Genomic DNA, 15,692 nt, shown 5'->3' with positions numbered 1-15,692 from the left:
GGGATTTATGTATATCCCACTTACAGTTCCACTTGAAACTTGCAGCTCTCTGGCGCCCCCCTTACTCTCAGGTCAGAGTAGGTACTGCACCTAGGGGAATTAATCGCCAGACAGTCTGCCTGCTATGTACTGGCTATTGGGCACGCTGCAGCGACGCGATAAACTACTCCCACTCAGGCAGGAACAATAATTATCAACGCCGCAGTCGCTAGAATGACACCCAAAGGCCCGCACACGGTATGCTGCCACCAGCTTCGATTAAATGGGTCCGAAGCTAACCCAAAACAGTAGCGTAATTCCCTTCAGAAGATTTAGGGTATGTGCACACGTCCGGATTTTTAGCGTTTTTTTTGCGGAATTTCGCCATAAAAACGCTATAATTCCACATAAAAAACGCTAAAAATATGCATCCTATCATTTAGAATGCATTCCGGAATTTTTGTGCAGATGTATGTGTTTTTTTCCGCAAAAAAAACGCAGACCGCAAAAATTCCGGACATGCTCATTCTTTTTGCGGATTTTTTGCGGATTCCATGATAAAAGGAAACTCAGGAAACAAAAAAAAAAAAAACGCAAAACATCCGCAAAAATTCCGCGCAAAATCCGCGCAAAAAACGCGCAAAAACCGCGAAAAATCCGCGCGGAAAAAAACGCGAATTTCTGCCAGAATTCTCCGGATTTTGTCAGGAAAAAAACCTGACGTGTGCACATAGCCTTAGGGTACGTTTTAGAACAGGAGGAACGAACTAGTAAGTTATATATTTTACTCCGAATGTTTAAGGCAGTGTTTATAAAAAGGCATATAAAAGATGTTACAATATGAGACAATTGAAAATATGTACAAGGTAATTATAAAAATAACAGGGGTTAAATGAGAAATCAACACTTACATGTGTTCAGAGCATTGCAGGCAGCCAGGCTAGTTTCCATATGCCCCAATGCATCAGGCTAGCAGTCAGGGCTTCCCAGGTAAAAACAAACTGCTGGGGGTCTGTCAGAAACTTATAAGCCGCAGCCCGTGACATCACCAACAGGGCTGGTCTACTCAGACCCTCCTTTATCTTCAGCCTTCTAGTTTTCTCCAACAATTCTTATAATTTGTGTATTTTCGGTCCAGAACATGTCATTAACCTTATTTTAACATTGGCGTTCTAATGAGACCAAATTTGGACTTGATGCGATGCATAGTTCCAGAGAAATCCATACTCTGTCCCTGTTGGAACTAGAAGCCTGCGTTTACCGTGGCGGATAGATCCGCCGATGGACATTAACAATATGTATTCCTTATTTTCCTAGCCCAAGTCGTTGGCCCAGAATCTTACAAGATTAAGACAAAGAGCTTCATGTTTTAAAAGAACTTCTATACCAGTTTCATCTGGTACAGATGGGAGGGGCGAGTAAGTTGCTCCGAGCTTGGAATTTATGGCCAGGGCAATAAAACCTCTTCTACACATACCATCTCAGAACAGAAACCTAGCCCACATCAGGGGCTAGCAGGCAAAGCTACAAAATCATATTATATTTCATACAATATCGTGACAGCCAGAAAGTTGCCATCTGAAATGACTGTAGTTTTGTGCCATGTCTGTGATCGGCTTTTTTTCTACAAAATTAAACAACTGAATGAACATCCGCCAAGGTGCCAGGTGTTGTATAATGTAGGCTCTTGTGCTGTTATTCTGAGGCTGCGCTCGTACTTGTGGGCAGGTGTATATATGGGTCATTATTCTACGAGGACCCCATTACGGAGATGCTTCATACTGATTGTGGGGGACCCTTATCATCTGCAAGTACATCACATGAAGAAACCCACCTGAGGGATTAGGAGAGAGAAGACCTTGGCGAAAATGACGTGTCCAGCAAGCGCAAAAATGATGTAATTTCTGAAAGTCGTGAACCACATGACCCACTCAAAGTCCGCGACGTCCTGCAACAATCAGAAGATGTCAAACCGCGGCTCGTATGGAAATAAAGGGAATTATCTGCCAGTATCTTCCTAGTTTCTGAGATCTCTAGAGAAATTGCTCATTCAGGAGGTGGGGAAAGCTGGGTGACCGGAGCAATGGCCGCCATTATAGTTATGGGGTTACTTGCATAAAGGACTTGTAGTAGTATAAAAGGCCACGAGGTGGCGCTGTTATTATTGCTATCGGCCTCAATCATTACTTTCTCTCACCATTTTTCTCCCAAAGTAATACCAGCCAGATTTGACGTTCTCTTTGAATGATTTCCGATTCATGTTATCTGAAAAAAAATAATACGACATAAATAGCAATCAGCCTCATATATAATAATCTCCCCCAATGTAGTCACATTAATAAAAAAAAACACGCCATACCTCGAGAGGCTTCAAAGATGCCATTCATAGAGTAGGCGAGAGCGCAGCTCAGGACCAGAGCGTAGAAGCCGAGCTCATAGTGCGGTAATGCCGTCTTAATCCCCATAGTGGCGACAAATCAACTCTACAAATGGAAGAATACTGTCACTCAGCTAAGAATATATACCGTAAACGCGATACCGAGATGGGAAGGATCTCCGACCTATTCAATATCAATAGATTCTAAAAAAATGGCAGTATAATAGTTATAGTCTTGTTCATAGGAGCAGTATTATAGTAGTTATATTCTTGTACATAGGAGCAGTATTATAGTACTTATATTCTTGTACATAGGGGCAGTATTATAGTAGTTATATTCTTGTACATAGGGGCAGTATTATAGTAGTTATATTCTTTTACATAGGGGCAGTATTATTGTAGTTATATTCTTGTACATAGGGGCAGTATTATAGTAGCTATATTCTTGTACATAGGGGCAGTATTATAGTAGTTATATTCTTGTACATAGGGGCAGTATTATAGTAGTTATATTCTTGCATATAGGAGCAGTATTATAGTAGCTATATTCTTGTACATAGGGGCAGTATTATAGTAGTTATATTCTTGTACATAGGAGCAGTATTATAGTAGTTATATTCTTGTACATAGGAGCAGTATTATAGTAGTTATATTCTTGTACATAGGAGCAGTATTATAGTAGTTATATTCTTGTACATAGGAGCAGTATTATAGTAGTTATATTCTTGTACATAGGAGCAGTATTATAGTAGTTATATTCTTGTACATAGGAGCAGTATTATAGTAGTTATATTCTTGTACATAGGGGCAGTATTATAGTAGTTATATTCTTGTACATAGGAGCAGTATTATAGTAGTTATATTCTTGTACATAGGAGCAGTATTATAGTAGTTATATTCTTGTACATAGGGGCAGTATTATAGTAGTTATATTCTTGTACATGGGAGCAGTATTACAGTAGTTATATTCTTGTACATAGGAGCAGTATTATATTAGTTATATTCTTGTACATAGGAGCAGTATTATAGTAGTTATATTCTTGTACATAGGAGCAGTATTATAGTAGTTATATTCTTGCATATAGGGGCAGTATTATAGTAGTTATATTCTTGTACATAGGAGCAGTATTATAGTAGATATATTCTTGTACATAGGGTCAGTATTATAGTAGTTATATTCTTGCATATAGGGGCAGTATTATAGTAGTTATATTCTTGCATATAGGGGCAGTATTATAGTAGTTATATTCTTGTACAGTACAGACCAAAAGTTTGGACACACATTCTCATTTAAAGATTTTTCTGTATTTTCATGACTATGAAAATTGTACATTCACAGTGAAGGCATCAAAACTATGAATTAACCCCTGTGGAATTATGTACTTAACAAAAAGTCTGAAACAACTGAAATTATGTCTTATATTCTAGGTTCTTCAAAGTAGCCACCTTTTGCTTTGATGACTGCTTTGCACACTCTTGGCATTCTCTTGATGAGCTTCAAGAGGTAGTCACCGGGAATGGTCTTCTAACAATCTTGAAGGAGTTCCCAGAGATGCTTAGCACTTGTTGGCCCTTTTGCCTTCACTCTGCGGTCCAGCTCACCCCAAACCATCTGGATTGGGTTCAGGTCTGGTGACTGTGGAGGCCAGGTCATCTGGAGTAGCACCCCATCACTCTCCTTCTTGTTCTAATAGCCCTTACACAGCCTGGAGGTGTTTGGGGTCACTGTCCTGTTGAAAAATAAATGATGGTCCAACTAAACGCAAACCGGATGGAATAGCATGCCGCTGCAAGATGCTGTGGTAGCCATGCTGGTTCAGTATGCCTTCAATTTTGAATAAATCCCCCTCAGTGTCACCAGCAAAGCCCCCCCACACCATCACACCTCCTCCTCCATGCTTCACGGTGGGAACCCGGCATGTAGAGTCCATCCGTTCACCTTTTCTGCGTCGCACAAAGACACGGTGGTTGGAACTAAAGATCTCAAATTTGGACTCATCAGACCAAAGCACAGATTTCCACTGGTCTAATGTCCATTCCTTGTGTTCTTTAGCCCAAACAAGTCTCTTCTGCTTGTTGCCTGTCCTTAGCAGTGGTTTCCTAGCAGCTATTTTACCATGAAGACCTGCTGCACAAAGTCTCCTCTTAACAGTTGTTGTAGAGATGTGTCTGCTGCTAGAACTCTGTGTGGCATTGACCTGGTCTCTAATCTGAGCTGCTGTTAACCTGCGATTTCTGAGGCTGGTGACTCGGATAAACTTATCCTCAGAAGCAGAGGTGACTCTTGGTCTTCCTTTCCTGGGGAGGTCCTCATATGAGTCAGTTTCTTTGTAGCGCTTGATGGTTTTTGCCACTGCACTTGGGGACACTTTCAAAGTTTTCCCAATTTTTTCAGACTGACTGACCTTCATTTCTTAAAGTAATGATGGCCACTCGTTTTTCTTTACTTAGCTGCTTTTTTCTTGCCATAATACAAATTTTAACAGTCTATTCAGTAGGACTATCAGCTGTGTATCCACCAGACTTCTGCTCAACACAACTGATGGTCCCAACCCCATTTATAAGGCAAGAAATCCCACTTATTAAACCTGACAGGGCACACATGTGAAGTGAAAACCATTCCCGGTGACTACCTCTTGAAGCTCATCAAGAAAATGCCAAGAGTGTGCAAAGCAGTCATCAAAGAAAAAGGTGGCTACTTTGAAGAACCTAGAATATGACATAATTTCAGTTGTTTCACACTTTTTTGTTAAGTATATAATTCCACATGTGTTAATTCATAGTTTTGATGCCTTCAGTGTGAATGTACAATTTTCATAGTCATGAAAATACAGAAAAATCTTTAAATGAGACGGTGTGTCCAAACTTTTCGTCTGTACTGTATATAGAGAGCAGTATTATAGAAGTTATATTCTTGTACATAGGAGCAGTATTATAGTAGTTATATTCTTGTACATAGGGGCAGTATTATAGTAGTTATATTCTTGTACATAGGTGCAGTATTATAGTAGTTATTTTCTTGCATATAGGAGCAGTATTACAGTAGTTATATTCTTGTACATAGGAGCAGTATTATAGTAGTTATATTCTTGTACATAGGGGCAGTATTATAGTAGTTATATTCTTGCATATAGGAGCAGTACTGTAGTAGATACGTGTGTAGATGTAGGACAATATTATGACAAATATATTTTTGACAAAAATTAGTCAATACGATATACATTGTATACAGTAAAGTCTCTTTTTATAAGGTTTCATATTGGAGTGTTGAGTATATCTAGGATCCCTCGTTTCCTAATTATCGTCTATTCTATACAATCATTGAATGGGCATCGTGTGTATATGGCAGCGGTCCTCACGTGTATATATGGCAGCGGTCCTCACGTGTATATATGGCAGCGGTCCTCACGTGTATATATGGCAGCGGTCCTCACGTGTATATATGGCAGCGGTCCTCACGTGTGTATATGGCAGCGGTCCTCACGTATATATATATATATATGGCAGCGGTCCTCATGTGTATATATGGCAGCGGTCCTCACGTGTATATATGGCAGCGGTCCTCACGTGTGTATATGGCAGCGGTCCTCACGTATATATATATATATATATGGCAGCGGTCCTCATGTGTATATATGGCAGCGGTCCTCACGTGTATATATGGCAGCGGTCCTCACGTGTATGTATATATATATATATACAGTGGGGCAAAAAAGTATTTAGTCAGTCAGCAATAGTCCAAGTTCCACCACTTAAAAAGATGAGAGGCGTCTGTAATTTACATCATAGGTAGACCTCAACTATGGGAGACAAACTGAGAAAAAAAAATCCAGAAAATCACATTGTCTGTTTTCTTAACATTTTATTTGCATATTATGGTGGAAAATAAGTATTTGGTCAGAAACAAACAATCAAGATTTCTGGCTCTCACAGACCTGTAACTTCTTCTTTAAGAGTCTCCTCTTTCCTCCACTCATTACCTGTAGTAATGGCACCTGTTTAAACTTGTTATCAGTATAAAATGACACCTGTGCACACTCTCAAACAGTCTGACTCCAAACTCCACTATGGTGAAGACCAAAGAGCTGTCAAAGGACACCAGAAACAAAATTGTAGCCCTGCACCCGGCTGGGAAGACTGAATCTGCAATAGCCAACCAGCTTGGAGTGAAGAAATCAACAGTGGGAGCAATAATTAGAAAATGGAAGACATACAAGACCACTGATAATCTCCCTCGATCTGGGGCTCCACGCAAAATCCCACCCCGTGGGGTCAGAATGATCACAAGAACGGTGAGCAAAAATCCCAGAACCACGCGGGGGGACCTAGTGAATGAACTGCAGAGAGCTGGGACCAATGTAACAAGGCCTACCATAAGTAACACACTACGCCACCATGGACTCAGATCCTGCAGTGCCAGACGTGTCCCACTGCTTAAGCCAGTACATGTCCGGGCCCGTCTGAAGTTTGCTAGAGAGCATTTGGATGATCCAGAGGAGTTTTGGGAGAATGTCCTATGGTCTGATGAAACCAAACTGGAACTGTTTGGTAGAAACACAACTTGTCGTGTTTGGAGGAAAAAGAATACTGAGTTGCATCCATCAAACACCATACCTACTGTAAAGCATGGTGGTGGAAACATCATGCTTTGGGGCTGTTTCTCTGCAAAGGGGCCAGGACGACTGATCCGGGTACATGAAAGAATGAATGGGGCCATGTATCGTGAGATTTTGAGTGCAAACCTCCTTCCATCAGCAAGGGCATTGAAGATGAAACGTGGCTGGGTCTTTCAACATGACAATGATCCAAAGCACACCGCCAGGGCAACAAAGGAGTGGCTTCGTAAGAAGCATTTCAAGGTCCTGGAGTGGCCTAGCCAGTCTCCAGATCTCAACCCTATAGAAAACCTTTGGAGGGAGTTGAACGTCCGTGTTGCCAAGCGAAAAGCCAAAAACATCACTGCTCTAGAGGAGATCTGCATGGAGGAATGGGCCAACATGCCAACAACAGTGTGTGGCAACCTTGTGAAGACTTACAGAAAACGTTTGACCTCTGTCATTGCCAACAAAGGATATATTACAAAGTATTGAGATGAAATTTTGTTTCTGACCAAATACTTATTTTCCACCATAATATGCAAATAAAATGTTAAAAAAACAGACAATGTGATTTTCTGGATTTTTTTTTCTCAGTTTGTCTCCCATAGTTGAGGTCTACCTATGATGTAAATTACAGACGCCTCTCATCTTTTTAAGTGGTGGAACTTGCACTATTGCTGACTGACTAAATACTTTTTTGCCCCACTGTATATATATATATATATATGGCAGCGGTCCTCGTGTATATATGGCAGCGGTCCTCACGTGTATATATGGCAGCGGTCCTCACGTGTGTATATGGCAGCGGTCCTCACGTGTGTATATGGCAGCGGTCCTCACGTGTGTATATGGCAGCGGTCCTCACGTGTATATATGGCAGCGGTCCTCACGTGTATATATGGCAGCGGTCCTCACGTGTATATATGGCAGCGGTCCTCACGTATATATATGGCAGCGGTCCTCACGTGTATATATGGCAGCGGTCCTCACGTGTATATATGGCAGCGGTCCTCACGTATATATATGGCAGCGGTCCTCACGTATATATATATGGCAGCGGTCCTCACGTGTATGTATGGCAGCGGTCCTCACGTGTATGTATGGCAGCGGTCCTCACGTGTATATATGGCAGCGGTCCTCACGTGTATATATGGCAGCGGTCCTCACGTGTATATATGGCAGCGGTCCTCACGTGTATATATGGCAGCGGTCCTCGTGTATATATGGCAGCGGTCCTCACGTGTATGTATGGCAGCGGTCCTCACGTGTATGTATGGCAGCGGTCCTCACGTATATATATGGCAGCAGTCCTCACGTGTATATATGGCAGCGGTCCTCACGTGTATATATGGCAGCGGTCCTCACGTGTATGTATGGCAGCGGTCCTCACGTGTATATATGGCAGCGGTCCTCACGTGTATATATGGCAGCGGTCCTCATGTATATATATGGCAGCGGTCCTCACGTGTATGTATGGCAGCGGTCCTCACGTGTATATATGGCAGCGGTCCTCACGTGTATATATGGCAGCGGTCCTCACGTGTATATATGGCAGTGGTCCTCACGTGTATATATGGCAGCGGTCCTCACGTGTATATATATATATATATATGGCAGCGGTCCTCGTGTATATATATATATATATATATATATATATGGCAGCGGTCCTCGTGTATATATGGCAGCGGTCCTCACGTATATATATGGCAGCGGTCCTCACGTGTATATATGGCAGCGGTCTTCACGTGTATATATGGCAGTGGTCCTCACGTATACATATGGCAGCGGTCCTCACGTGTATATATGGCAGTGGTCCTCACGTGTATATATGGCAGCGGTCCTCACGTGTATATATATATATATATATGGCAGCGGTCCTCACGTGTATATATATATATATATATATATATATATATATATATATATATGGCAGCGGTCCTCGTGTATATATGGCAGCGGTCCTCACGTATATATATGGCAGCGGTCCTCACGTGTATATATGGCAGCGGTCTTCACGTGTATATATGGCAGTGGTCCTCACGTATACATATGGCAGCGGTCCTCACGTGTATATATGGCAGTGGTCCTCACGTGTATATATGGCAGCGGTCCTCACGTGTATATATATATATATATATGGCAGCGGTCCTCGTGTATATATGGCAGCGGTCCTCACGTGTATATATGGCAGCGGTCCTCACGTGTATATATGGCAGCGGTCCTCACGTGTATATATGGCAGCGGTCCTCACGTGTATATATGGCAGCGGTCCTCACGTGTGTGTATATGGCAGCGGTCCTCACGTGTATATATGGCAGCGGTCCTCACGTGTATATATATGGCAGCGGTCCTCACGTGTATATATAGCAGCGGTCCTCACGTGTATATATGGCAGCGGTCCTCACGTGTATATATGGCAGCGGTCCTCACGTGTATATATATGGCAGCGGTCCTCACGTGTATGTATATATATATATATATATATATATATATATATATATATATGGCAGCGGTCCTCGTGTATATATGGCAGCGGTCCTCACGTGTGTATATATATATATATATATATGGCAGCGGTCCTCGTGTATATATGGCAGCGGTCCTCACGTGTATATATGGCAGCGGTCCTCACGTGTGTATATGGCAGCGGTCCTCACGTGTGTATATATATATATATATATATATATATATATGGCAGCGGTCCTCGTGTATATATGGCAGCGGTCCTCACGTGTATATATGGCAGCGGTCCTCACGTGTGTATATGGCAGCGGTCCTCACGTGTATATATATGGCAGCGGTCCTCACGTGTATGTATATATATATATATATATATATATGGCAGCGGTCCTCGTGTATATATGGCAGCGGTCCTCACGTGTATATATGGCAGCGGTCCTCACGTGTGTATATGGCAGCGGTCCTCACGTGTGTATATGGCAGCGGTCCTCACGTGTGTATATGGCAGCGGTCCTCACGTGTATATATGGCAGCGGTCCTCACGTGTATATATGGCAGCGGTCCTCACGTGTATATATGGCAGCGGTCCTCACGTATATATATGGCAGCGGTCCTCACGTGTATATATGGCAGCGGTCCTCACGTGTATATATGGCAGCGGTCCTCACGTATATATATGGCAGCGGTCCTCACGTATATATATGGCAGCGGTCCTCACGTGTATGTATGGCAGCGGTCCTCACGTGTATGTATGGCAGCGGTCCTCACGTGTATATATGGCAGCGGTCCTCACGTGTATATATGGCAGCGGTCCTCACGTGTATATATGGCAGCGGTCCTCGTGTATATATGGCAGCGGTCCTCACGTGTATGTATGGCAGCGGTCCTCACGTGTATGTATGGCAGCGGTCCTCACGTATATATATGGCAGCAGTCCTCACGTGTATATATGGCAGCGGTCCTCACGTGTATATATGGCAGCGGTCCTCACGTGTATGTATGGCAGCGGTCCTCACGTGTATATATGGCAGCGGTCCTCACGTGTATATATGGCAGCGGTCCTCATGTATATATATGGCAGCGGTCCTCACGTGTATGTATGGCAGCGGTCCTCACGTGTATATATGGCAGCGGTCCTCACGTGTATATATGGCAGCGGTCCTCACGTGTATATATATATATATATATATATATATGGCAGCGGTCCTCGTGTATATATGGCAGCGGTCCTCACGTATATATATGGCAGCGGTCCTCACGTGTATATATGGCAGCGGTCTTCACGTGTATATATGGCAGTGGTCCTCACGTGTATATATGGCAGCGGTCCTCACGTGTATATATGGCAGTGGTCCTCACGTGTATATATGGCAGCGGTCCTCACGTGTATATATATATATATATGGCAGCGGTCCTCGTGTATATATGGCAGCGGTCCTCACGTGTATATATGGCAGCGGTCCTCACGTGTATATATGGCAGCGGTCCTCACGTGTATATATGGCAGTGGTCCTCACGTATATATATGGCAGCGGTCCTCACGTGTATATATGGCAGCGGTCTTCACGTGTATATATGGCAGTGGTCCTCACGTATACATATGGCAGCGGTCCTCACGTGTATATATGGCAGTGGTCCTCACGTGTATATATGGCAGCGGTCCTCACGTGTATATATGGCAGCGGTCCTCGTGTATATATGGCAGCGGTCCTCACGTGTATATATGGCAGCGGTCCTCACGTGTATATATGGCAGCGGTCCTCACGTGTATATATGGCAGCGGTCCTCACGTGTATATATGGCAGCGGTCCTCACGTGTGTGTATATGGCAGCGGTCCTCACGTGTATATATGGCAGCGGTCCTCACGTGTATATATATGGCAGCGGTCCTCACGTGTATATATGGCAGCGGTCCTCACGTGTATATATGGCAGCGGTCCTCACGTGTATATATGGCAGCGGTCCTCACGTGTATATATATGGCAGCGGTCCTCACGTGTATATATGGCAGCGGTCCTCGTGTATATATGGCAGCGGTCCTCACGTGTATATATGGCAGCGGTCCTCACGTGTATATATGGCAGCGGTCCTCACGTGTATATATGGCAGTGGTCCTCACGTGTATATATGGCAGCGGTCCTCACGTGTATATATGGCAGCGGTCCTCGTGTATATATGGCAGCGGTCCTCACGTGTATATATGGCAGCGGTCCTCACGTGTATATATGGCAGCGGTCCTCACGTGTATATATGGCAGCGGTCCTCACGTGTATATATGGCAGCGGTCCTCACGTGTGTGTATATGGCAGCGGTCCTCACGTGTATATATGGCAGCGGTCCTCACGTGTATATATATGGCAGCGGTCCTCACGTGTATATATGGCAGCGGTCCTCACGTGTATATATGGCAGCGGTCCTCACGTGTATATATGGCAGCGGTCCTCACGTGTATATATATGGCAGCGGTCCTCACGTGTATATATGGCAGCAGTCCTCACGTGTATATATGGCAGCGGTCCTCACGTGTATATATGGCAGCGGTCCTCACGTGTATATATGGCAGCGGTCCTCACGTGTATATATGGCAGCGGTCCTCACGTGTATATATGGCAGCGGTCCTCACGTGTATATATGGCAGTGGTCCTCACGTGTATTTGTGTCCTTCCCCGGGGTCTCGGCAGGGTCCCAGCACATGTGTTTGGAAATATTTTTAGTGTTTATTACGTGCGTGGATCATTTTCTTGGTGATCTCTTTCTTACCCTCCCTGCCCATCACTTGTCTTTGCTCCTGCTTCTTGCTGATAACATGGCGGCTCTGGGGGGCACACATACTGGGGCGCTGCACACATTACTCTACATTCTGCTCCTTCTCTGTCTTGTATCTTATCTACATTGGTCAGGCTTTTACCCTATCATTAGCAAGTGGAGGGAAACATGGAGACCGGGTTGGGATTCTTGACTTTCTTAGGCCAATGCTATGCGGGGACTCTTTAGGGCAGAGCCATGGTGGCGGGCAGTGGATATGTATCAGGGTTTATGGCTTGTAGGATTCTAGAAATAAATTTATTCTTGCATGCGTTTATGAAAATTCATTAATTACTAACTTTTTTTTCTAACCTATCCTACTCACTCCTGGTTATATTTTTCCAAAAGTATCGGCTCATCTGTTTGAAACTCCAATCGATTAAACGTTTGTGAGATTTTCACTGAAATTAATGGAAGACTATCGATGTGGATTTTTACTTATATGATGGGATCTCAGCAGAGGGGCTTCGTGCACTCAGGATCCCCCAAAATATGGACAGAAATGGAATACTAGACTTTCCCTTTAAGCCTATGACAGCAGCTGCTATAGCTCCCCTGGTGGTGGTGGGTGGTATGACACTATAGCCTTCATGTACAGACTGCAGAGTGAAGAGGTGCTGCAGGGGCTGTGCTGGGTGCAGTTGGTGCTGGGTTACTGCTGGCACTTTGTAATGTCAGCAATGCTGGTGGCAGCTAATTCAGCTGTGTTGTGTTCTTCATCTCTTTCCATTAATAGCGCAGTCACTGCAGTGCATGGGGTCTGCAGCAAAATCCACAACCCACCACACTGATCCATTGTATGATCAGCAGGATATTCTGCTACAATGTATCATCCACCAGTAACCTACAGAGAAGAGCTGGAGGAAGGGGAGTCTTTTACTTTCCTATGTATTTATTTACTGTGAAATGTAACAATGTATCAATGATGAAGTCTCACTCTGTGCTGTTCTACTGTATCCAGAGCTATTATAAGACAATGTGACATAATATCCCACAAAGCAATGTAATCTCAGAGCTCTGCAGTGCACAAATCAGTATTCTGCTCCAGTGTACAGGACCCTGGGTGGTATAAAGAGGGGCATGAAGCCCACTGCCCCCATGTGACAGGCTGTGCAATGCTAATCAAGGCTGGACACAATGCTCCATTATTGAGGGTCCCCCCCCTTATCACTGACCTTGAGGTGCAGAATGTGGGAGCCCAGGATGGATGAAGGCAGCAGAGTCCAGCAGGGAAGAGTCAGGAGAGAGGGACCCCTGGATCCAGGGTGTGACTGCCTCAGGGTCTCACAAGTAAGTTTAGATGGATGTGGGAGGCTGGCGTGGGATGGTGCAGGGATGGGATGGTGCAGGGGTCGCCTGTCACACACAATGGCTGCAGAGGGGCTGAGGAGCACTGCCAGGTGCACAAGGGAGCAGATACATTGGGGGTCAGATGGCTGCTCCCCTCATATAGCCCAGGACCCCACTGACATCAGGCTATGACTGGGGGAGGGGGGATTATACTCATTGGCTGTAGGGGGGCTCAACCAGAACCCTCAACAAGTGTCAGGGGCATACTCACCATGGTGGCAGCATGTGTTATGGGGTCACACAGCTATTAAAATGAACTAGGACCCCCTGACACACAAGCCAAGAAGAGAAGTTCTGCAACATATCCTGTGATTACTGTCAGCAAATATAATGTTTAAGTCTATACTCAGTTCATATAACAGCTGAGGGGTTGTTACAATGTGTCAGTGCAGGTAACATGTATCAGTCTGGGGTCCGAGCTGAGGGGTTGTTACAATGTATCAGTGCAGGTAACTTGGATCAGCCTGGGGTCTGGGCTGGTGGGTTTCAGTCTAGGGTCCAGGCTGAGGGGTTGTTACAATGTATCAGTGCAGGTAACATGGATCAGTCTGGGGTCCGGGCTGAGGGGTTGTTACAATGTATCAGTGCAGGTAGCATGGATCAGTCTGGGGTCCGGGCTGGTGGGTTGTTACAATGTATCAGCGCAGGTAACATGTATCAGTCTGGGGTCCGGGCTGGTGGGTTGTTACAATGTATCAGTGCAGGTAGCATGGATCAGTCTGGGGTCCGGGCTGAGAGGTTGTTACAATGTATCATTGCAGGTAACATGGATCAGTCTGGGGTCCGGGCTAGTGGGTTGTTACAATGTATCAGTGCAGGTAACTTGGATCAGCCTGGGGTCTGGGCTGGTGGGTTTCAGTCTAGGGTCCAGGCTGAGGGGTTGTTACAATGTATCAGTGCAGGTAACATGGATCAGTCTGGGGTCCGGGCTGAGGGGTTGTTACAATGTATCAGTGCAGGTAGCATGGATCAGTCTGGGGTCCGGGCTGGTGGGTTGTTACAATGTATCAGCGCAGGTAACATGGATCAGTCTGGGGTCCGGGCTAGTGGGTTGTTACAATGTATCAGTGCAGGTAGCATGGATCAGTCTGGGGTCCGGGCTGAGAGGTTGTTACAATGTATCATTGCAGGTAACATGGATCAGTCTGGGGTCCGGGCTAGTGGGTTGTTACAATGTATCAGTGCAGGTAGCATGGATCAGTCTGGGGTCCGGGCTGGTGGGTTGTTACAATGTATCATTGCAGGTAACATGTATCAGTCTGGGATGGTGGATTGTTACAATGTATCAGTGCAGGTAACATGTATCAGTCTGGGGTCCGGGCTGGTGGGTTGTTACAATGTATCAGTGCAGGTAACATGGATCAGTCTGGGGTCCGGGCTGGTGGGTTGTTACAATGTATCAGTGCAGGTAACATGTATCAGTCTGGGGTCCCGGCTGGTGGGTTGTTACAATGTATCAGTGCAGGTAACATGGATCAGTCTGGGGTCCGGGCTGGTGGGTTGTTACAATGTATCAGTGCAGGTAACATGTTCCAGTCTGGGGTCCGGGCTGGTGGGTTGTTACAATGTATCAGTGCAGGTAACATGGATCAGTCTGGGGTCCGGGCTGGTGGGTTGTTACAATGTATCAGTGCAGGTAACATGGATCAGTCTGGGGTCCGGGCTGGTGGGTTGTTACAATGTATCAGTGCAGGTAACATGGATCAGTCTGGGGTCCGGGCTGGTGGGTTGTTACAATGTATCAGTGCAGGTAACATGGATCAGTCTGGGGTCCGGGCTGGTGGGTTGTTACAATGTATCAGTGCAGGTAACATGGATCAGTCTGGGGTCCGGGCTGGTGGGTTGTTACAATGTATCAGTGCAGGTTACATGTATCAGTCTGGGGTCCCGGCTGAGAGGTTGTTACAATGTATCATTGCAGGTAACATGTATCAGTCTGGGGTCCGGGCTGGTGGGTTGTTACAATGTATCAGTGCAGGTTACATGTATCAGTCTGGGGTCCCGGCTGAGAGGTTGTTACAATGTATCAGTGCAGGTATCATGTATCAGTCTGGGGTCCGGGCTGAGAGGTTGTTACAATGTATCATTGCAGGTAACATGTTCCAGTCTGGGGTCCGGGCTGG

The 15,692-nt window shown here is 45.0% G+C and overlaps 1 protein-coding gene across 1 annotated transcript in view; it reads right to left on the bottom strand.

Moving 5' to 3' along the window:
- Positions 1-13,521, bottom strand: part of HHATL (hedgehog acyltransferase like) — a 116,695-nt gene extending 103,174 nt beyond the window's left edge. Inside the window, exons 1-4 of the mRNA XM_069729263.1 lie at positions 13,395-13,521; positions 2,339-2,462; positions 2,177-2,244; positions 1,814-1,927 (exon numbers count right to left, since the gene is read on the bottom strand). Coding sequence (XP_069585364.1) covers positions 1,814-1,927; positions 2,177-2,244; positions 2,339-2,444 — 288 coding nt within the window. The 5' untranslated portion in view covers positions 2,445-2,462; positions 13,395-13,521. The remainder of the gene's footprint in view (positions 1-1,813; positions 1,928-2,176; positions 2,245-2,338; positions 2,463-13,394) is intronic.
- Between the last annotated feature and the right edge of the window lie 2,171 nt (positions 13,522-15,692).

This window comes from Ranitomeya imitator, chromosome 6 (genome assembly GCF_032444005.1).
Source record: "Ranitomeya imitator isolate aRanImi1 chromosome 6, aRanImi1.pri, whole genome shotgun sequence".
NCBI classification, from domain to species: Eukaryota; Metazoa; Chordata; class Amphibia; order Anura; family Dendrobatidae; genus Ranitomeya; species Ranitomeya imitator.
This window is presented reverse-complemented; position numbering and strand designations above follow the sequence as displayed.